The following is a 21,979-nucleotide window of genomic DNA, read 5'->3' as shown; positions in this document are numbered from 1 at the left end:
GGCAATGATCGGCGTGGGCGGGGCCTCGGGGCAATGATCCCGTGGGCGGGGCGGGCTGGAAGGTTCCACGGCGCCACGCAACGTTTGTGGGCGCATTCATGGAGTTTATGGGCGGGACGCCGTTTGGCATGGGCGGGGGCATTGGTGGTGGGCGGGACCAGATCAGTTATGGGCGGGACCAGATCGGTTGTGGGCGTGGCTTCTGGCGGGCGGGGCGGGCTGGAAGGTTCCGCGGCGGGTGGGCGGGGGAACGAGCGCGTCTGGGCTGCTGCCGTGCCGCCATGGACTCGCGTAAGCTGAGTGAGCTGCGGGCCTTCGTCCGGCTGTGCAAGCAGAACCCCGGCGTGCTGCACACCCCGGAGCTCGCTTTCCTCCGCGAATGGGTGGAGAGGTCGGTCCCGGGCCGGGAAGGAGGCGGCCGTGAGGGGCGAGGGGGGAGGGGTGTTGTGGCCCGGGACGCGGTGAGGGGAGGGGGGCGTGTCTCCCGAGCGCGTGCCGGCGCGCGGGCGCGCCGCGTGGCCGGGCCGGGGGCGCGCGGTGTTCCCCTCGCGGGTCCGCTCCCGTCCCGTCCGCCCTGCGGCCTTCCCGCTGGGATTAATCCTGGCGCCTTAAAAACACTTGTTCATTTTTCGTTTTGTTTCGTTAACTCTGGCTATTCGGGTTGCAAAAAGCCTGCCCCCCGGCCATCCCAGTGGCTGAGCTTTCCAGGCTGGAAAGCCCCCGAGTGATACTTACTGAGCTAATTCTCGCATTACGCAGCAGAGTTGGCTAGCCTGTCTTAAAAAGGAGCCGAGTTTGTGGGGAGCTGAGTGACGTTCGTTTACATCCTGGTACCCAAAAGCACAAAATACCTGGCAGCTACAGTTCCTGTCCGAAACGTGGTTTGCTCTTTGAAGTTTAATGTCTCAAAGGCAGTCGAATTCTCCGCTCCCTGTGAACCATTCAGGTGCCTGCTGTTAGCGCCGCACATACTCTGTGTGAGCGGGGCCTGCCGGAACAGATGCTTCCCAAATAAAAATTCCCTTTGGGTTCCACCCTGAGCGCCCTGAAGCGCGAGGCTGGAAGGGTTGGGATTCTCTGCTGCTGGCAGAGAGCCCACAGAGCCCCTGTGTTCAGCTACGGTGCCTCTGCTTGGCTTTTACGGCTGCTGTGCTAAAGAACTCTTGGGAAGTGAGGGATATACTTTCAGGTGCACATGTTAAGCAAAGAATTTTAAACATTTTTATCTAGTGACAAGCTGGGATTTGTTTTAGAAAATTCGCAGGATTTTGTGTGTATAGATGTATATATATGTACATACAGAGAGATAAATAAACACTGGCATTTCACAGTACGTCCTATAATGAAAATGGCTACAATAAAGTGTTTATTTGTGGGGTTTTTCGGTGATATTTAAATTTTTTCTGCATCTGAATAAGACTGTGTTTGTAAAACCACTGGTATTTGACTGAACTTGGCTTTGCAGCACTGACAGTAGATATACCTCTGCCTAGGAAGGAGATGGATGTCTGTCTCATCCTACTGCTGGTCTTTTATTCCTTTTGCTATTTGCATAAAATAGTGCCTTACCCTAGGCTTCTTCCAGTGCTTCTGTTGGGTAAATCTGAAGGTGTGGACAGGCTGCTGAAGAGGGAGAGGAAAGAGGAAGAACACTGACTTCTTTTTTACCTAAGAAAGTGTTAGGGAATGGAAAGATGACCGTCTGATTTTCTCCATGTTAATGGGAAGGGCTTTAATTTCCAGATTAATTGTTAGAATTTGTATTTGGTGCTTGTCTTATAAATACAGTAATTACATTTAGAGCCATGGAATGTTTTTACATCTAAAATCTTCATAAAATGTCTTTATCTCAAAAGTTTAAAAATACTTCAGAGCAGAACCTTCAACAACTCTCTCAAGTTTTCTGGTTTTCTTAATATATTTAAGTTAGATACTTGCCTAAGTAATACACTTGGATGGTGGTAGTGGTACCCAAATTACTTACCATACAAAACTGTCTGGAATTCTGGTGGGGTTCCCTCTGCCTTTACATATTAGTTTTGTGTGCAGTAGAACTGTTAAGTGCATTATAAGGACTGATCATTCCTTGGAAACTGCTTCATACAGCATGGCCTGCCTTCAGGTGGGAATAAACTGATAATTCTTATATCTCTGTCTGGCTTACCTGTCTTAACCTGAAAGACATAAGTTTGTTTACTTAGGTAGTGTTAAGAGTGATTAGAATAAGGACTATATTATACTAAGATCCATCATTAAATTTTTTGACTAAAGTTCTGCTAATTGCTTTGATTCATTTTTTCCTTAAACCTAGTGATTCTAATTTAAATTTTGCTAACTACTCATGAAGCCGGAATGGGATGCTTTCTTTCTTATTAGCTGTTAATTTTGCATCAGTAAGCTTAGGTCTTACCTGTTTTCATTCACTTGTTGTTTTCTAGCCCTTATTCTGCCTAGCTGTTGTATTTAACTTCTGTATTGATCCTCTTTGTAGAGAAAGCATAGGGTAGTGTGTGAGTGTGTTTGGAAGGTGTTTTGACATTCCTTTTATCAAGCTCATTTTTCATAATTGCATGAAAATACAAATGTTTAACTTGAATTATTATGAAATGAGTCATTAAAGGAAACACATTTCAAAACCCTGCAACTGAACAAAGAAACAATAGCAATCTTTAAAAATAAGCCACAGAATCCCTAATTGATGAATAAGGCTTTTTGCCTTTTTTTTTTTTGTTGTTGTTGTTTTGTTCAAATAGGTTTTTACCCTTTTGAATTCACAGTAATCCAGTTTCTCTCTGAAGATAATTTTGCTGTCAATAATAAAAGTGGTTGCAGAAATCACATTTGCAGTTCTTCCAACAAGTCATAAACGTGACAGGTTCCATGGCCCTGATGAGTGGAAATGTGCAGTCACTGTTGCAGTGGAGTTCTGACAACTCCCAGTTGTTCCTGGCATCACACACTGAACTCTTTGTGTGCCTTGTGTGTGTCTGTGCTTTTTCTACAGCTCAGTACCTGCCTTTCCCTACAGGAGTGTCTTGTGTTTCTATGCACTGCTGAGGTTCAGTACATTGCAAACTTTGCATATATCCTGCTGTGCATTCAGTCATTGTTATCAAATACTGGGTTAAGAGATTTTAGAGTAACTTGCTTTTGAGTTATTCTGGGATTATAATTGTAGTTTAAATAGAGATCACCTGGATAGCAAGAATAATTTCATGTACTCGGAGTGAAACTGTTTAGCCTTGGCAGTTCATGAAATAGCATATTATAAAACCTGCATATATATTAGTAAACATTTCTCAAACTGAGCTAAACTTGGGTATTTTTGGAGGGATATGAAGAGAGCAGAGGAGACTGACTCAGTTGTTTCAGTCTTGAGGTGATTTAAGGTTTCAGCCTTACAACCAGCTAATACCATGCATGTTAGCTATTAACTCAGTTAAGATGCTTTGTAATTTGTAGTTTTCTTTATGCAGAAGAAAAGTTCCAAGGCTTCACTGGATGGTCCCTGTAGTTCTCTCCTTGGTTTCTAGAGACTAATAGAGTTATGTGTTCTATTGTCAGCCTACATGGGCAAAAATTTAGGAGGAACTTAGGAATTTAGTTAGTCCATGTTCAGTGTTTTCTGCCTGCTGGATAATGATTTCTCAGACTGCAGTTGTTTAGTCCTTGCAGTATAACTTTGATTAGGTAATGTCAACATCCCAGGGACACAGAGATTGTTGCAATAGCTTCAGAACATGCTGGTGTTAGTCACTTGTTGGGGTTTTGTTGGTTGAATGGTTGGTTTTGGGGTTTTTTGACAGTTTTTCCTTGTAATGAGAAGCAGTTCTATGCTGTTTGCGTTCCTTTCGCTGCAGGGCCTTGTGCCAGGACCTGTCAATCCTGTCAACTCCTTCTCCAACTCCTTTTACCCTTTCTCCCCCAGCTCATCCCTATCCCTGTCCTATTCTGCTTCATTCAGGTTTGTTTTCAGCCAGTTTGAGGCCTGACTCTGAGGTGCTGCTGAGATGAGGGAGGAAAGAGGGGAGAATGAACTGCAGTAGCTTGACTTTAAAAGTTCTAACTTCTCATTCTTGTGATACAGTTTTGTGTTGCACTAATTCCTGAAAGTACATAGTCCTACATCCTTCCAGTTCCTCCTGCCCAGCCCTGTTTAGTCACCTCCTCCTCTCCCTTCTCTCCCATCCAACCACCTCTGTGGGGCTCCAAGGAGTTGGTTGTGGAGTTCATGGGAACATTTTTATTGAAAACCATCTGTAGGTGGAAATGTGGGCCAGGGGATGGCTTGGAATGCTATTCCTTGTGGTGTGCTGTCATAGGTATGATTAGATGTTCCATCTAAGAGCTGGAGAATCCAGCATCTGCTTATTCCTGGCTGCTAATCAAAGTCAATAGCATGTGGAAGTTTATTCTGTATTGACAGAATTCTGTCTCCACCAAGATTGCTCCTTGATTGTGGTGAAGGAGAGGCAGGAATATTACAATGTGTAAGAGAAATTATTTTTTTTCTAGGCAGCAGGGTTTTTAAAATTGCTTAGACATTTTAGGTTGTTCTCTTTAATTGTTTGACCTCTGTTAAAAAAATCTAATTTTAATAATATCTATAATCATAGTATCTAGTTTTGAATCAAACATAAGTTACATTTAAAGGAGAAAATCCATTTGAGCCAAGAGGCAGCTTTTCCTTGTGAGAAAGGGTGGGTGGGTGAAGGGTGATGCAAGTGAGTGCAAGTCTCAAAGGAGTTGTACAACAGTGTGCATTGCACTACACTGAGAAAAGTGTGGGGGATGTGTACTCTGTTTGCTGCTTTGACAGTGAAAAGAACCATCATGTTTTGTGTTACAACAAAAAGCTGACATTATCAGGATTTGAGTCAATAAAATACATTGCACTATTTTAATAATCTTGCTGTTTTCTTTTGTCTTTTCTCTGTTTTGCTGAAAAGTATGGGAGGCACAATTCCACCTGCTCCAGCCAATGCCTCCACGGAGGAGGCAAGTAAGGTGAGATATGAAGAATTTGTCACTGAAAAATGATGCTGGCAAAATTACTGAGAAGCAGAAGGGGAAAATTTGCTGTCAGTTTTCAGTCAGACAGGGGGGGTGAATTGTGAGAGTTCAGTCTGAAGCCTGCCCATTGTGTGTTTTAGGTGACTTGTTTCAGATGGCTTCCTAGTTAATTTCAAGTGTTATCATGCTCCATTTCCCTAATCCTGAATGCCTGATGTTCTCTGTAATGCAAATGCTATACAGAGTCTTAATTTCTTTTTTGTTTGTTTTCTGTTGTCTATTTAGAAACAATTTCTCTAGTCATTAGTGGATTATATTATAATCTTTTCATGAGAAGAAGTATTAACGAGCATGATAAGTAATGAAGGGATCAGTAGAACTATCAAATTTTTAAGGCAGTATTGTGGAAGATGTTGGCTTTTGTTGATTCATTTTAAGGAAGAAAATAAATTTGCCTTGTAGATATTTATATCAGATTTTTTTTTCAAGTTTGAAATGCTTTTGGAAGAAAGATGTTTTTTAATTTTTTTAATGAGACATTGGATGCTGGAATAACTGGTCAGTCAGAGCAATATGAAGGGATTGGGTGTATGTACTGAATATAGTCTGTGACAAGAGAAGTATAAAGACAAGCAGTTTGGATCTGTGATAAAAACAGGTTATGCTAAGTTATGGAGTTCAGATGAAATTTAGTTAGAAGTCGATAAAACATTTGAAATTTTTGAAAAAATATTATGTGTAAATAGTGCCATGTTCTATGGCAATAATCTCAGACCTTGGCAAATGAGAACAATATTTAAATCAGTGTCATCAGCTTATTGTTCCCTTCTAAAGGACATTAGCTTAATGGTATTAAATTGAGAGAATTTATGATCCAGAGAATGTGTGAGGGAAGGCAGGGAGATTGGAAGGGTTAGTTAGTAATCACTGCAAAATTTGATTTGAATTGGATGTTATTTGGATTATTTGGTTTTGGTTATTGAGTTAAAAAATATGAAGGACCAGCTTTGCCAATAATAGAAGCTCATGAGTCCAGATTTGGGCTCTGAAATGTTTGGATACATGATAAGCTTAATCTGAGAGGAGGGAAAAGGAGATTCGTATCTTAAAAATAAAATAGTTCAGCTGTACCACAATCTGATTTTTCTAATACGTTGTTATTGATGAGAGTGGAAATAGAGCATTGGTCAGAAATAATGTGTGCTTATAAATCTTTGTCTCTCTCAGGGTAAAGCAGGGGAATACCCAGAGGAGCCTGTTGAACCACCTGAACCAGAAAGTGAAGAGAGTGACTTAGGTGGGAAAAACCGTGACATGATTGCATTTTGCCAATCTGAAAATGATTCTGAAAATCTTGTCTCTGTAGATGGAGCTTAGTCTTGCTTTTTGTTCTTCCCCCAGAAATTGATAATGAGGGAGTGATTGAACCGGACAACGATGACCCTCAAGAAATGGGAGATGAAAATGTGGAGGTAAGCAAATTTTCAGTGCAGCAGTAGGAAAGATAGGAGGCTTTGAGTGTAATCAAGGATAGCAGCTGAGGGAGGATGAATACTTTATTATCTGTGGAACCAGCTGTTGTTTTGCCTCATTTTCTTCCAAACAGAAAACTAACTGGCTTAAAAACACATTCTTTTCCTTTTCAAGGTTAGAGTCAATCAAAAAGTTCCTTGTGGATGATCAGGTCAGAAAATGCTAAAGAAGTTTATCAAAACACCCATGCAAACTAGATATGTAGAATTCTACCATTATTCAACTTAGCTTTCAAGTCTTTTATAGCTAAAAATAATGTTGACTAACGCCTTCAAGCTGAAAACAAAGGTTTTGTAGGGTTTTTTGACCTATGATTTCAATGCAAATTAAAATGAAGGTTCTGGAATTGGACAGCTGAAGCACTTTCTCCACTGGCAAGGTCTTAGTGTGGTAATTTTGGCCTGGACTCTACAGCTTTTGGGGTTTGTGTGTATGTTTTTCATTTTATTTTGTTAGGTAACTGAAGAGATGGCGGATCAAGCTAATGAAAAGAAGATGGAAGCAATAAATGCTCTCGGTGAAGGTGATAAATTGTTTTTTAGTATTTATTCAGGGACACTTGATTTGGTTTTCCTCTTACAAAAAAGAAAGTTAATATCTTGGGCCATTATGAATGCTTTTGAGGAGGAGGAAACATACTTCTTGTTGGATACCCAAAATTACCTAGAACTTGAAAGCTTCTTCAAGTTCTGTTTTTCCAATGTAGCCATAGTTTGGGAAAGGTGGAAGGGGGAAGGAGGTACTACAGCATCTTAATTACAAATTGATCATGATAGTAATTCCCTCCATATTATGTTTAGTGTCTCTAGTGGTTTGTCTTAATGCAGTGAAAAGGTGTAAAGATGTGACATTCTGTTTGATTGCATTCAAAGTTAAATATACAAATTTAACTGGGAAAATATCTCTTGTCCTCAAGCATTAATTTAGGAGTTCGTACTTCTGTAACATAGCAAGATGGAGAAAGTGATTTTTCTTTGTTGCTAATCTTCTATTTAAGAAATGTTTAGGCACATAACACTGTGTAAGGCAGGTTTGGGAATTCAGATGTTATTTCATTACATAATCTTTGAAACTTTACTGGTACTTGTATTTAGGGGACCTTCAGAAGGCTGTTGACTTATTCACAGAGGCTATCAAGCTGAATCCTTGTTTGGCCATCTTGTATGCCAAGAGGGCAAGGTGAGTCATAACCTAGTGATTTATGTGTCTGCCTGTTCTGTTATTCTCCTTAAGGAGCCTGGCTATGAGGCAACTTGAGGATCTGTGTAAACTTCAACCACAGGAGGGAAAGAAAAGTGTTCATTTCATGCAGTTTCTCTTCTATTTGATTCACCAAATTTGCTGAAGCAGCCATATCAAGAATCTTGGTAAGAGAGTAAATAACAGAATGGTGCTCCAAAATGCATTGTGGTAACATTAAAGGCACTTTGCAGGAGGCACCCTGGCAGTCATGCTTGCACTGCCTGAGTTAGGACTGAAGCACCTTTGCAGCTACATGCCCCACACTCACAGTCACATCAGGTTTCCTTACTGTCTTCACCCTGGGTTTCCCAGCAGACTCTCAGACATCTGGATTCTTAAAATAATTTAATCGTGGTGCAATAACAAATTAACAGCTCGAGCTGGTGCCTCTGAAGAGGGATTCCATACAAAGAAAGCCCTGGGCTTTTATACCTTCACAGTCTATGCTTGTGGAGGTCTGAGGTCATGGGCTCCTGCTGTGTCTGAGTGTCCAGTCTCCTGGCTGGGCCACAGGTCCCTGTGCAAAGGTTGTCACCAGTTCTTGCCTGGGGCTTTCACCACCTGGAGTCCAGTCTTCAGCTGACACTGCAGTTGCACATGGAGTATTCCTGCACTGAAAGTATTCCTCAACAATAGTGCTTTTGGTATGTTGAGGTAGAATTATGCTGGGTTACAAACACTTCTAAAATCTGAAGTGTGTTGTAGGATTAAGATGATGATTGAAATGACACTGTTTAGATGCAAACTTAGTTAAGAATCCTGTGAATTCTCTCCCTGTTGTACCTACTAAATGAATTTGTTAGTAGAACAGGTTCTGATCAACAGTGATATATTTGAACATCTCTATCTCAGCCCATTCTTCACCCCCCGTTACTGCTGCTTACATCTGCCAGACTCCAGATGAGGCTTTGGGAACTTTCAAAATTCACAATGAGCAAACATCTTTATCTTCCTGATTCTTCAGGAAGGCTTGACAAGTATGGGTGGCAGAAGGAGATTTTTTTTTTCTGTTCTTACACAAAGGACCACTAACCATGGATGATATGATAATTTAGTGGATCTTTCCCATAGCAATTTTGTTCAAAGAGAACATAAACTTTCTTAAGATTAATTAGTGTTCTTTGTAATACAAAATACTGTTCCATTGTAATACATCTTGACTGGTACTTGCCTTGCTTTTTTTCCCTTTCCATATAAAAGTTTTTGCATGCAACACCACTTGTGTACCCTTAATACACTGTTGCTGTTTCCATCATAACAGTTTGTTTAAAATCTCTTTCAGTGTCCTGTCTTCTCAGGACTGGGTGTAGCAATGGAAAATAAGAACGTTAGATGAAGTTTAAAAGTTCCCTCTATTTGGTCTGTTGTAGAAAGAAATTGGGATATTGTAGAACTTACCATGCTGATCAAGTGCTAGGAGTAATCCATAGCTCTGGTTGTGAGGGGTTTGTGTGTTTGAGAGACATGGGGCTTTGTGGAGCCAGCACCATTGGAATGGCTCTCATTGATGAGGTGTAGCTTTGGGACACTTCCCTGACACCCTGTCCCCCGTTTGTTCCTAGAAGACAATGTGTGACTTTGTGCTTGCTTTATAAGCTTTAATAATGAAGTTACTTACAGCAATTGTTGACAAACTGTTTTTAAATACATGTAAAAGGGAGATGTAGAATTAGATGTAGAAGTTCTGGCATGGAATATGTTGAATATTGAAGACTTTTGTCAATTCAGGAATGTTTTTTAGTGTTTCCTTAAGAGATTTTTAATTTTAATTACTTGAACCTCCAAAAGTACCAGTCTACTAGTTAGTCTGAGATGTGTGGTATAAAATTTTCAATTTTTACATTTAACTGATAAGGGACTGGGGCTTCTTGCTGAGTTTGTGTTTGTTTTGCTGCTTTTGATTTTGATGGCTCATGTCCTACCTCCTTTTCCTCATGACTCTAGCTGTTGATCCTTGTAGCCTGTGTAACTCCTCGTGCTTTCTTTGTGTTACTGTGTTAAGGACTGTGCAATGTGGTATGCAGAATATTGTTGTTGTTTTGTTCAAATTGCTAGTTGCCATTGGCCGTAGACCCCAGCCACCATGGGACTGTCCTTTGCATTTCTGTGTCCTCTCATCTGCACTGAAGTTCTTCTTGCTGGCAAGGCTTGAGTCTGAACAATGAATGCTTTCAGTTCTTGCTCATGACTCACCTCCAGTGCTGGGAGGGTGAGACTAAATTTTAGTGACTTTGCTATCTATGTTACTATGAAATCTTTTTGAACTCAGCTCTTCAAATGCATTATCTCACTAGCTTGCCTGTTAGTCATCCAAAATTATTTCCAGCTTAAGTTAGTAACTTGGTATTTCAATATGTATGATAAATGTTCTTGTTCCTACAGTGTTTTTGTGAAACTACAGAAGCCAAATGCTGCCATTAGAGATTGTGACAGAGCCATCAAGATTAATCCTGACTCGGCACAGACCTATAAATGGAGGGGGAAAGCGCATAGGTAATGAGCTGCACCTGTACTTGATATTATCTTTACTTGGGGGAATAGTTTTGTTCACACATTCTCTCCTTCTCTGTGCCTCTGAACTGTTTGTCTTGTACCTGAGACCTGTTTGTTAGCTGTGAGCCAAGAAACCATTGTGCTGAGTACGTGGCTTAGAGAATAGAAAGGATGGTCACTTACAGATGGCAATTTATGAGTTGTTCTCCTGATGCTGTTTCCCCTCCACTTACCCTTCCTCTCTCATCTTCTAATGGCTTACTGCTTTTCTGAATAACATTTTGTAATTATTTGGTAAAATAGTGAGATCTAGGACTGCTTGTTTTATTTGTTTGGAGGTCTTTTGTTTTCACTTAGTTTGTTGGAGTTTTTTTACTGACCTATAATTCTTGAACATTTCTCTGCTGTCCTTTTCCCTTAGACCCTGGAGCTCTTTTACATAGCAAATTGAAGTGCCTGGTTATTAGGGAACCATTTGTTGCAAAGAATGTACTTATTTAAAATAGTGTTAGGCATCCTACCAACTATAGTGAAACTTTTTTTTTTTAAACAGCAATAAATCAAGAAAAAAGGTGACAATTCTTATGGCTAATATAAAAGTGGAAGAAGTAAATGCTAATATAACTTCTATAAAACATCTTAGACAGTGTTTAGAGAGCAGTTTGTTAGTGTCTGCAGTTTTAATTTACAATGTAAAGCCTAAGAGTGGGAAGACAGGAGAACAGTTTTAATTAATACGTCTGTCTGTGAGCAGAAGTGCTTTCACCATTTAGCAATACCACCATTTGCTTAAATTTTTATTTGTCAAGAGTATGTATAAATTAATAGTAAAGAAGTGTGCACAGAGGCTTACCTGACTGCCTTAATTAAGATGTGGTGCATCCAGTCATGAGGTTTGAGTGCTGAGTAAGGGGATCCACTTAAGCCCGGTGGTAGTAGTGCTTCATGTGTTTAGCTAGGGTACCCTTCTCCCTGTTAGATCATTCTTTATAGCAGACAATGACATGATCTCATGGAGAGTTTTTTACTTATTGTTTCTTCAAACAAAAGTTACCATAAGGGTATGAAGCAAACAAGTGTCCTCTAACAGTATTGTAGTGTGCAGCTTAGAGGAATCACCATGGTTCTTAAACTCCTTGCAGCTCTAGGTAAAATTTCTGACTGATGCATGGTCAAATGCTTTGAAGAGCTGCAAGTGTTCAGTTTTCCCTTCTGACTCTTGGTGTCTCCTGAATTCTAGACTTCTTGGTCACTGGGAGGAGGCTGCTCATGATCTTGCATTGGCATGTAAACTGGATTATGATGAGGATGCAAGTGCCATGCTGAAGGAGGTGCAGCCAAGGGTAAGTGGGGAGGAATGTTGGAGGTCTTTCCTGCATTTGTCTGAGTGAAACAGCTGCCTTCATATTCTTCAACAGGCATTGTGTGGAAGAAATGTGTTTGTATATGTTCCAGCACTTCAGACTGAGTTTATAAATACTTCTGTCTTTAGTAACAGCTGTTTGTGGCTGTGTGTAGAGAAATCGAATGTGTGGGGCTGGGCATGTAACAGAAATATGAAATATGTTCATTTTTCAATTTTTAAAAGAAGAATCTGAAGCAATTGAAGTTTGCCAGGTATTTTAGAATCTAGACTAAAAACCTTCTGAAAAGCAGAGATAGCTGATAATTGATTTTTTCCCCAAGATATTTCTGAGTTGATCAAAGCTTTGACCTTAAGCACGTTTTCCAAAAGAAGCATTTTGCTGTGGTTTGTACTTTCATTAGCCTGCCCCATGAGGGCAGCCTCAGCTCTGCACAACTGGTTTTCAGCTGTTCTCCTCTGGCTGACCCCAGCAATCTTCTAAGGAGAAACTTCTGTAACACTATTGATAGCAGCTTTCTTTTTCATGTTTTTGCTGTTCCTTTGAAGTGATTGACACACCACAGATGGCAGCTGTTGCATTGTATTGGATTTACATAGGGAGTTTGGGGGAAGGTGGAGCCTGCAGGACTGGCCTCTTGTAAGGAGAGACCTGGAGCCGATTCCAGCTGGTGCCAAAGCCCAGCGAGTCAGTGATGCCAGTGGTGCTTCTGTGAAAAGATATTTAAGAAAGGGTTAAAAAATACAGTGTAACAGCTGTGAGAGGGAGGGCAGTGAAGAAGAAAAACATGAGAGAAGCAACCCCTCCAGAGACACCAAGATCAGTGAAGAAGGAAGTGGGAGGAGGTGTGCTAGGCATGGGAGCAGAGATTTCCCTGCAGCCAGTGGAGAAGGTTGAGCAGGTTGTCCTTCTTGAGCCCATGGAGATCCACATGGGGCAGATCTGCCCTGCAGCCCATGGAGGATCCCATGAGAGAGGAAGTGGATCTGCCTTGAGGAAAGCTGCAGCTCATGGAGAGTCTTCTGGAGCAGGCTCCTGGCAGAAGCTGCAGCCTGTGGAGAGAAGCCTACACAGAGCTGGTTTGTGGCAGGAGCTGCAGATCCCATGGTGGATCAGTCTGTTGTTAAGGCAATGTACCCTGTGGGTACACTGGAGCAGTTTGTGAAGTGCTGTGTGCTGTGGGGCAGGAAGAAGGTATGAAAAGGGAGGAGTGGCAGAAATACAGTGTTGTGAACTGATGGTGGCCCCCATCCCTCTGTGCTCTTCAGGGTGGAAGAGAAGGGAATGAAGCAGTAAAGCTGAGCTTTGGGAAGAAGGTTGCTTTAGTTTTGTCCTTGTTTCCCATCATCCTGCTCCATTTTTAATGGGCAATAAATTAAATGAATCCTCTCCAGGTTGGGTCTGTTTTGCCCGTGATGGTAGTGAGAGAGTGATCTTGTCTTCATCTCAAGCCAAGAGCTGCTCCATCTTATTTTTCTCTTCCTGTCCTGTTGAGGAAGGGGGAGTGAGAGAGTGGCTTAGTGAGCATCTGGCAGCCAGCCAAGCTTAAACCCCCACATGCATAAACATTCCTGTGTCTAAGAACTTCAGCTTTTCTATCATGTCTTTGCTGTCTCCAGCAAAATGACAATGGAAACCATTTTACAACCTATTAGTCTTCTGTTTTGGAGACTATTGATCTGTGGTTAATTTAATTAGGTCTTGGGTCTCAACTGGTTTTCATAAGAAGTAATGCTTAATGCTTGGCTGAGCGGGAGCCTTTTCTTTCCCAGTTAATCTGCCTGAGCACAGAAAGAGCAGAGTGAATACATGTGGTACATTGATGTGTAGTTGCTAACTGCATGGGAATTTGTGTATGTAGCTCTTGGAGAAACACAGGCTCTTCCCATGAGCGATTTTCAAAATGATGTGTTCATCTTGAGTTATTCACTTCAAGCTTCCCTAGAATTTTTTACTTTGTAGTACTTTCAGCTAAAAGCCTAAGTGAAATTCTAAAAACATTTCGTTCATTTTGAGAAGTACTTAAAAATAACAAAAATCTAAAATTTGGAAACTGTTTATGCTTCAGTAAAAAGAAAACAACACTTACCTTTCTCTTAATGAGCCATTAAATGTCAGTGATGTTAGGATCTGATAGCAGGTACTGCATTCACTCCCTATCATTCCTGCTGCTTCTGTGGTGTTTCTGAGGGTTCCCAGGATGAGGTGAGAGATGAGAATTTGATTCCATGTTCTCAGAGGGCTGATTTATTATTTTAGGATATGATATTATATGAATGCTATACTAAAAGAAAGGATACTTCAGATAGCTTAGCAAGAATGATAATGAAAACTTGTGACTGACTCAAAGAGTCTGACACAGCTGGATGTTATTGGCCATTAAGAAAAAACAATTCACATGGAACCAGTCAAATATTCACCTGTTGGTAAACAATGTCCAGACCACATTCCAAAGCAGCAAACACAGGAGCAGCAATCAGATAATTATTGTTTTCATTCCTCTCTGAGGCTTCTCAGCTTCCCAAGAGAAAATCCTGGGCAAAGAGGATTTTTCAGAAAATATCATGGTGACACTGCCTCCAGTGTGCTTTCTCTGGCAGATGCACTTCAGGAATAATGTAGTATGGAAGGAGTATCTCCTAACTAAAATAAGTTGTATCAAATCTCTTCTATTTAAAAAGCAAATTTTTCCTTTACAGAATAAGAGTATTTCTCTAAAAGAATACAAGAGTATCCATTGTCTAAGTAGTATCTTTGTTCGTGCAAACAGATTTTGCTGTGCGTTTTTCAGTTACAGGAATGTTACTGAGTAACCATCATTCACTGTTTCTGAAATCATGAAACATTTTTTATAAGGATATTATTTATAAGGATACCTTCTGTTTTGGGAAACCAGTGCTGCCATTAATTCTGTTGATATTAAAAGCCCTGAGTGAGGAGCCTTGGGAAGCATTGTGAATTCTTCTTTCACTTGGTCTATAGATTTAATACATTTGGGGAAAAAGTTAGTAAAAGGAAGCAAACTTCCTCCCCACCAACCCTTTCTTGGGTTGGTTGAGGAATTATTTGGTCTGCTTGTGTTGGTCTGTACATACTGTAGAGGCATCTGAAACAGTGATAACACTATCTAGAGTGTGTGTGTACAGCGGGAATTATACTTCCTATTGTGCCTTTTTCCGGGACAGTTGCTGGTTTTAGCCCCAGAGAAATTAATATTTCAGCATAAAAGCATGAAGGGACATGGGATAAGGGACATGAGATGTTCAAGTTCTAACAATGATGCAAGTCTCAAAACTACTGCAAAAAAAAGTTCAGAGTGCATGTTCTGGTGAATCCAGTCAGGGTTGACTAGACATGAATGACTGACTGCCATGGGAAGGAAATAGCAAATGGCTCCTAAAACAAAGAGGTTTTTAGGATGCAAAATCAGATCTTAGTTTTAACAACTGGTAGGATGGGTTGGTTATACTTCCATGTGTTTTGTATTGAAATACATGGTGTGAGATGCTAGAAATGCATAGGAACTCCTGGTATTCCATTGACAGGCTCAGAAAATTGCAGAGCATCGACGGAAGTATGAGCGGAAGCGTGAAGAAAAGGAAATCAAAGAAAGATTGGAAAGAGTGAAGAAGGCACGGGAGGAGCATGAGAAAGCACAAAGGGTGAATATTCAGGCTTTAATATTTCTTAATAATTTGGAGAGTGTTAATTTTGGTTAAAATTAATTACAGAGGAAAAAAAAATACTTTAAATGTAAGTTTTAAATTTTAGAGAGTTGGTTTCTGTCTTGGTTACTTAACCAATAATGAAGTTTGGAGAAGAAGGCATTTCAATTCATGTGGTTTTATTGCTTGTGACAGAAACAGTCTCTGGGATCTCTACTAATCCTGTATTTCAAGAAGTCAGTTATTGTGTGACTGTTCCAGAATAGGTTTCACTTAAAGTACTTATGTGTCCCAAAGTGGGAGGTTTTAAATTCAGAATAATACTTTGCTTCTCTTCCTCAATTCCTGGCATAGCTTTTTTTTTTTTTTTTTTTTTTTTTTTTTTTTTTTTTTTTTTTTTTTTTTCTTTGTGCTTTAATGATGTATTTTAATATGTGAGGGGTGGGAGTTCTAAAAATACAGTTGGGGAGCTAAAAAAAATCATACAGTATTAAGTGTTTGTATTCAGTAGAAGCATACCCTGCATAACTAACCTGGAATCATGTACAAAATTAAGAATAGACAGAGCAATTTCTTGTCAGTGGCTTTGAAGATAGTAGAGTGCTTTGTTTCTTGTGATGGCAAATCTGCCTGAAACAGTCTCAGCTGTTTTTTTTTCTCCTAAACCCAGTTGAGCAGTAGAAAACAGGCTGCACTTCCATTGTTTTGTGTGGAATGATGTGCTTTCATCTGCAGGAGGAAGAAGCAAGACGACAGGCAGGAGGAGCTCAGTTTGGTGGCTTCCCAGGTGGCTTCCCAGGTATTTTATTTTTAAGCACAAATACTTGAGGTAGAGGTGGCTGTTGTTTCCATTTGGAGTATTGTAACTGTAGTTTTTATAGCATTTGTTCTCAAAACAGAGAAAAATCTTATGAAGTTTAGAACTCATATACAAATAACTCTTGGAGCACTAGTGGTAAGAGGGATGGGATTCTTTCTCTTGAAGAGGGTTGATGCTGTGTAGCAAGTAGAGGGAAGATAGAAGTCAGTAATTAATAACAGAATGAAAGGATTTAGGTCTGGGAAAACAAAAGAAGCAGAATTTGCTTGATAATGCGTTTAAAAATGAGTATTAAAATGCTTTCTAAATTACTCAGGGTGCCCTGAATCCATTTAAGAGCAATAGTTTTAAAGTTGAAAATTTGGATTGAAGATGAGAAAAATCTTGTGCTGGTTGCAAGCTATTTTTAACAGAATAGTTTTTTAAAGAATGTAGTGCAGATTACCTTATAGAAAAGTTATCCTTGGCAACTTCACAAAAATCAGGCTTTCCATGTTATACAATGAACTGGGGAGGAACAGAAGTACTGATACTCTTGAAGATTGAGATGTAGTTAAGAGTTGAGATAGGCTGTGTGTGTGCTCCAACTGGATCAGCAGCCAGATGGAGACCAGGTATGTGTCATGCTCAGCACAGCTGGGGAAGCTGCAGAATAAGGATTCTATAAGACAACCTCAAGCATTTTGCTTCAGGGATGTTTTTCTTGGGGTTTTGTTGGAGTTTTTCCCCATTGGTGGCACAATTTTTCAAAACCTAAAGTTGCTGCCAAATGTGGAATGTGCCTGGGACATAATACTGAGCTGCTTCTGCCCTGAATTGTTCACCCCAGGCATTCAATCTCCTTATGTTCCTGTGCTTGAGACCTCATTTTAGTTAACCAGGAGAAGAACTGTACTCATTACAAGCATCCTATTCAACTGGGTTAAAAACATAGATGAGATAAGATGTAGGTGTTAACAGAAAGAGAAAGTGAAGACCCTGCTTTCCATTGAGTGGGCCAGCTGCAGCCATATGGAAGACATGGCTGTAGTGATGTGGCAAGGAGTAGGTCTTGGTCTTAGTGAGCATAATTACAGTATGGCTGAGTTGAATCACAAATCTTGTGTTGGATTTTCAGGTGGCTTTCCTGGGGCTGCAGGCATGCCAGGAATGGCAGGTGTGCCAGGTCTCAATGAGATCCTCAGTGATCCAGAGGTTCTTGCAGCCATGCAGGTGAGTATTTGTTAGAGTCAAAGCTACACCTTCTGAATGAGCCTAAGGGGAGGAAGGAGGATATGACCTTTTGGATGGCAATGGGGTGCTTGCTTATTTCTGTTGTAAAATTCTTTCCTGATGTGTGTGATACCAGACTGTCTGGATTAAATGTTAGCTGTTTTGCAAACTAATGGAAGCTTAATTAAAGATGGCACACAAACCTTGCCCCCCATCTATGATAGGCAAAATTGTGTGTTCTATACAGAAAGTCTCTCCAATGGTCCTTTTCCACACATTATAATTCACTTGCTCATTTTTTGGATGCACACACTTTGTAGGGGGATAATTATGCACAAACAAAATTGATAATATTTTTCTTACACGATATATTATAATAATATTGTGATGAGAATTACCTTTCTCTTAGGAGATTAAATGTTTGAGGTTTTGCCAGAGACAAAGTATTATTAGAATATTTCTTCATCTGGCATTTTCTGAAATGATATTCAAAAAGCTTACTTCCCTGGTGGGCTTGATTAATTGCTCGATGTCATAACTGCTTCTACTCAAGAGAAGTATTTCAGCAGATTAAAGGGAACGTGTCTGACAACACCATTTTAAGGGCAGGTGGGCTAGAAAATGTCAGAGCTGTGTAGTTCAATTTGCATTCTAATATGATCAAGTACAAAACTGTTTTTTTCTAGATTGCTGTGAGTAGAGTTACATATTGTCCTCAACTCATTGAAGTAAAGGCATCACAAAGGAAGCTTATTCAGTATGTCCTGGAATCACAAAAAATCATCACTTTCCATGCAAAAGTTAATGAGTTTGTTCCCTTAATGGTTGCTGATGTTGGAAAACACACCTTTACTTAGGCTGCCACAGTCAGCAGTGTTGGTTTGCATGCAAGCCCTGCAGAAAGGGCCCTTGATTGTAGCTGCCTTCCTTCCTGGCTACTTCCTGCTGCAGCACTGCAGTTAGTGATGAGAGGTTGCTGAAAACAGTGTTGAGGTGCAGCTAAATATTAAGTGCTTGTCACATGCCTTTAAGAAGACTCCATTGCATGCTGATTACATATGCCCCAGCATAGGGTAGGACTCTTAAAAACATGTGTGTTGACAGTGTCTTCTGATAATACAGGCAGGCTTTAGCATGTACAGCTATCTAGGTAGGATTTATTAGAACTTGATCTCTGTCTACACTGCCACCTTTTCCTAAAATGTCCAGCTCTGCTTTCTGGTCTTTTCTGAATTGGCCCTGTAAGCTCTAGTTTGAAAAAACAGTAGTTTCTACTGCCTGGCATCTGCCCAGTGCAGCTGTGGGATATGTTGATGGATAATGTAAGCTGGCAGCTGTTATGTCTGTTATCTGAGGCAACAAAACAGTCTGAACATACTGAATCACACAAGTCACTCCAAAATTGATTTGTAACTGTAGAGGCTTTTCATAGTGAGGAGTTAGTGCCAAAATGGGAGTATTTTGGAGTAAAGGCCACTACCTCAGTCTCTTCAGACTTGCTGTGATTTCATCATTTTGGAGACTATTCTCTTTGAGGTAACACTGAAATGTGTCTGAATCTTGTAGCAATTCAGTAAACCTGACAACCATGGATGCCTGAAGACAAGCCAGATTAAACTGATTTTACTGTTAACTTCATCTTGTCATCCATAGAAGCAACCAAAGAACCAGTGGACATGTTTAGAGGAGTTATTGCTTGTCATTGGCATAAATCTTGCCTGGGCAGGGTGTTGGCCTAGATGATCTCCAGAGGTCCCTTCCAACCCTAACAATTCTCTGATTTTGTGATCTCTGCAAACCACTCTAGAAACTTCTTTCTTGAGGAAGATTTCTGGTTCCATTACATGAAGATTTATTTCTTCAGTTTTTTTTTTCCTCAAAGCATCAAAACTTCTCTTGCATTTCTTTTTACAGCTTCTTAATGGTAGCAAATTGTGACTTTTTGCAGTGACTTCTAATGCATGCTTTTTTAGCTCATTTGCCCCTAAGCTTTCTAGTCTCCAGAAGAATTGAGTGAAATTTTAGTGTTTTATTTTACTGGTTTGTATATCTGGAGGGTTGTCTAGTACTTCATATCTTGCATATACAACTGCTTTCTCTAGACACATGACATTTGCATTTTGGAGTCAAGTAGTAGTTCTTTTTATAAGGAATGATGTGCAAGATGAACCCATGGATTCCTTATTTGACATGTAGCCATATGTTAGACACAATCTTCCAACAAAATGTGTCAAGTTGAAAAAAAAAAAATAATACTCTTTTTGGAAGTATTATTTTTCCTTCTGCAACTAAAGACCAGAGCAGTAGAAAACTGAATGTCTCCCTAGTACCATTAATAGAATGGCTACCTTTCCACCTTATGCACTAAACATTTCCCTCCAGAAATGCTGATATCCTCAGTCTTGCACTTTATTTTGATAGTATTGCTCATCACTGTCAAACCTTGGCTGTTACAAGCACTCTCTAAGGTTGAGAGCTTCCAGGAGTCACAAAAGTACAGAATCACTTACTTGCTGTGAATTTATAGGAAAGTGAAACACACAGCATAAAACTGGAGATTTAACATTCATTTAGGAGTGCTTTGACACAAACTAGTGACTAAGATTACTTTGCTTTTTGTTCCAGATTCATATATAATGAAACCACAGACTTAACAACACGACAATCTTTACAATCATATATCATACCTATTTTGAAATCAGTTCAAGAAGTCTGAGGTTGTGAAAGTCTGCCTTTTTTTTTTTTTCTTTTGCATGGGAATCCTGTAAAGTGGAGAGAATATCTAATCTCTCTTTTCTGAACTTCAGCATTCTATTTTCCATATACTTTGCAGATTATCTTTTGTGAAGGAGACAACACATTTGTAAATCCTCCCATAAGACTGGACTCTTGGTTCCCAACTTGTATAAAATATGACTGAGGTGTGTGGGTGCTTTCAGTAGAGTCCACACCTACCAGATGCAGTTTAGGATCAGACTTGTTGGTTGAACAGCTTTGGACTGAGTCTGATGCTAGAATAGATACAGGATGATGTTATTGTAGCACACTGAGCACACTGGTTATGTGGTGATAATTTCCAAAGGACATGCCTGCTGTAGCAGTGGGTTGGAAGTCTAGGAAGCAGTGTGTCTTTTGGTGAAAACACTTAAATCTCCTAGAAGGGACAGCAGATGAAATTACAGCTAACATCTGTGAATTATATTGAACATAATAAACTGCTTTGTTGAATTAAAGAAAATTGGAATTTTTTGTAGATACTGCTTATAATGGAAACATATTTCCAGGCTGAGATGTAAAATTGTTACATACAGAGTCATTATGTTCAAAACATACACAGGTAAAACAAGTTAAACCAGTTCAAGTTTGGTGGAGCCCCAAGGTATACTAGAAGTATGGGAAAAAAGCATTAGTACTTTTTACCTCTCATACTAAATGGAGAAGATGGAGCTATTTTTTTGGGCACTGACTTTATTGAATATGTGGATGTATTTATCAACTGCAACAGAGTAGTGTGATGAGAGACAACAAGGTTCTTTTCCAAGTGTGAATTCTCAGTGGAGTTGAGGAATGACTGAGAATTAGATGGATTTTAAAAGCCAAACATTGCCACATTGTCTGCTCACAACCCAACAGTTTCAGGCTTTTGCTGCTAGAATGAAAAAATGACAAAAGGATGAGAATCAGTTGTTGCTCAGAGCAGAGTTATCCTATCATGCATGCTAACACATCAAACTGTTACCTCCTTCAAAATGCATGTGAAAGATGCCTGAACAGAAATAATACAGTAGGTAGGTGTGGCTGTGTTTGATAGCTCCTGTTCTGGGAAAACAGAAGTCTTATCTGATCCCCCTTCTCATACACTGAACTATTAGTGTAACAAGTTCAGTAATGACTCTGATGTTTAGTGACACAGTTTTAACAGCATGCACTGTATTATTGGGTTGTCTTTAGAGAATTCTTGCCAGAAGTCTAATGTAGTCTTGTCCTGTAAAAGCTGAGCAAGACTAGATTCATGTGGAACTACATAATCACTTTTGAAAGTTGTTTTACAAATGTCCTAATTTTTCTTCCTTTTTTTCTTTTTTTTTCTTCTTTTGTCCTGCAGGATCCAGAAGTTATGGTTGCATTCCAAGATGTTGCCCAGAATCCAGCAAATATGTCCAAGTACCAGAGCAATCCCAAGGTCATGAATCTCATCAGTAAATTGTCTGCCAAATTTGGCAGTAAACCATAAAATCCCTGGTTCTTAAAAATCATACCTGAATGGCGAGGATTGGATTTGGCTAACCAGTGTTGCAATAAAATAAACCATTTTACCTCTGATCTTCTTAAGAAGAGAAATGGGGTGTTCTAAGGAGAACTGCTCTCTAGCCCCAGGTATTGACTTTATTCAATTACTGGTTTCTAGAACTCAAATTATATTCAGATGACCTAGTTTTCAACCATCCCTTCTTGTCCAACAGTTGCAACCTTTCATTGTAAGTGTTACAGACAGTTTTCTCTGAATTAATGTTCTTATAACAAATTGTAGTATTCCAGGAGTATAAGATAAAAACATGCTATTTTCTTTTTTTTTTATTGCTCTCACTGAGCAAAGGGGAAAGAACTTGAACGACTGAAAAATCCCCCTTTGCAGG

General features: G+C 39.9%; 1 protein-coding gene across 1 annotated transcript; it reads left to right on the top strand.

Annotated features, from left to right (window-relative positions):
* The first annotated feature begins 231 nt into the window (after positions 1-231).
* ST13 (ST13 Hsp70 interacting protein) lies at positions 232-21,702 on the top strand. The gene is made up of 12 exons (XM_058022541.1): positions 232-391; positions 4,950-5,007; positions 6,241-6,310; positions 6,415-6,485; positions 7,003-7,069; positions 7,641-7,725; positions 10,171-10,281; positions 11,522-11,624; positions 15,191-15,307; positions 16,046-16,109; positions 17,248-17,342; positions 21,448-21,702. The coding sequence occupies exons 1-12, from the start codon at positions 282-284 to the stop codon at positions 21,574-21,576; spliced, it is 1,080 nt and encodes a 359-aa protein (XP_057878524.1). The 5' UTR covers positions 232-281; the 3' UTR covers positions 21,577-21,702.
* Positions 21,703-21,979: the final 277 nt, after the last annotated feature.

The sequence above is a fragment of the Melospiza georgiana genome, chromosome 4 (genome assembly GCF_028018845.1).
Source record: "Melospiza georgiana isolate bMelGeo1 chromosome 4, bMelGeo1.pri, whole genome shotgun sequence".
Classification (NCBI taxonomy): Eukaryota; Metazoa; Chordata; class Aves; order Passeriformes; family Passerellidae; genus Melospiza; species Melospiza georgiana.
Note: the sequence above shows the minus strand (reverse complement) of the source record. Positions and strands in the feature narration are given on the sequence as shown.

Coding starts and splice junctions, on each gene's coding strand:
- ST13 (XM_058022541.1), top strand. CDS start 282: ATGGACTCGCGTAAGCTGAGTGAGCTGCGGGCCTTCGTCCGGCTGTGC. Junction 5,008..6,240: donor CCACGGAGGAGGCAAGTAAG/GTGAGATATGAA, acceptor TGTCTCTCTCAG/GGTAAAGCAGGGGAATACCC. Junction 6,486..7,002: donor TGGGAGATGAAAATGTGGAG/GTAAGCAAATTT, acceptor TTATTTTGTTAG/GTAACTGAAGAGATGGCGGA.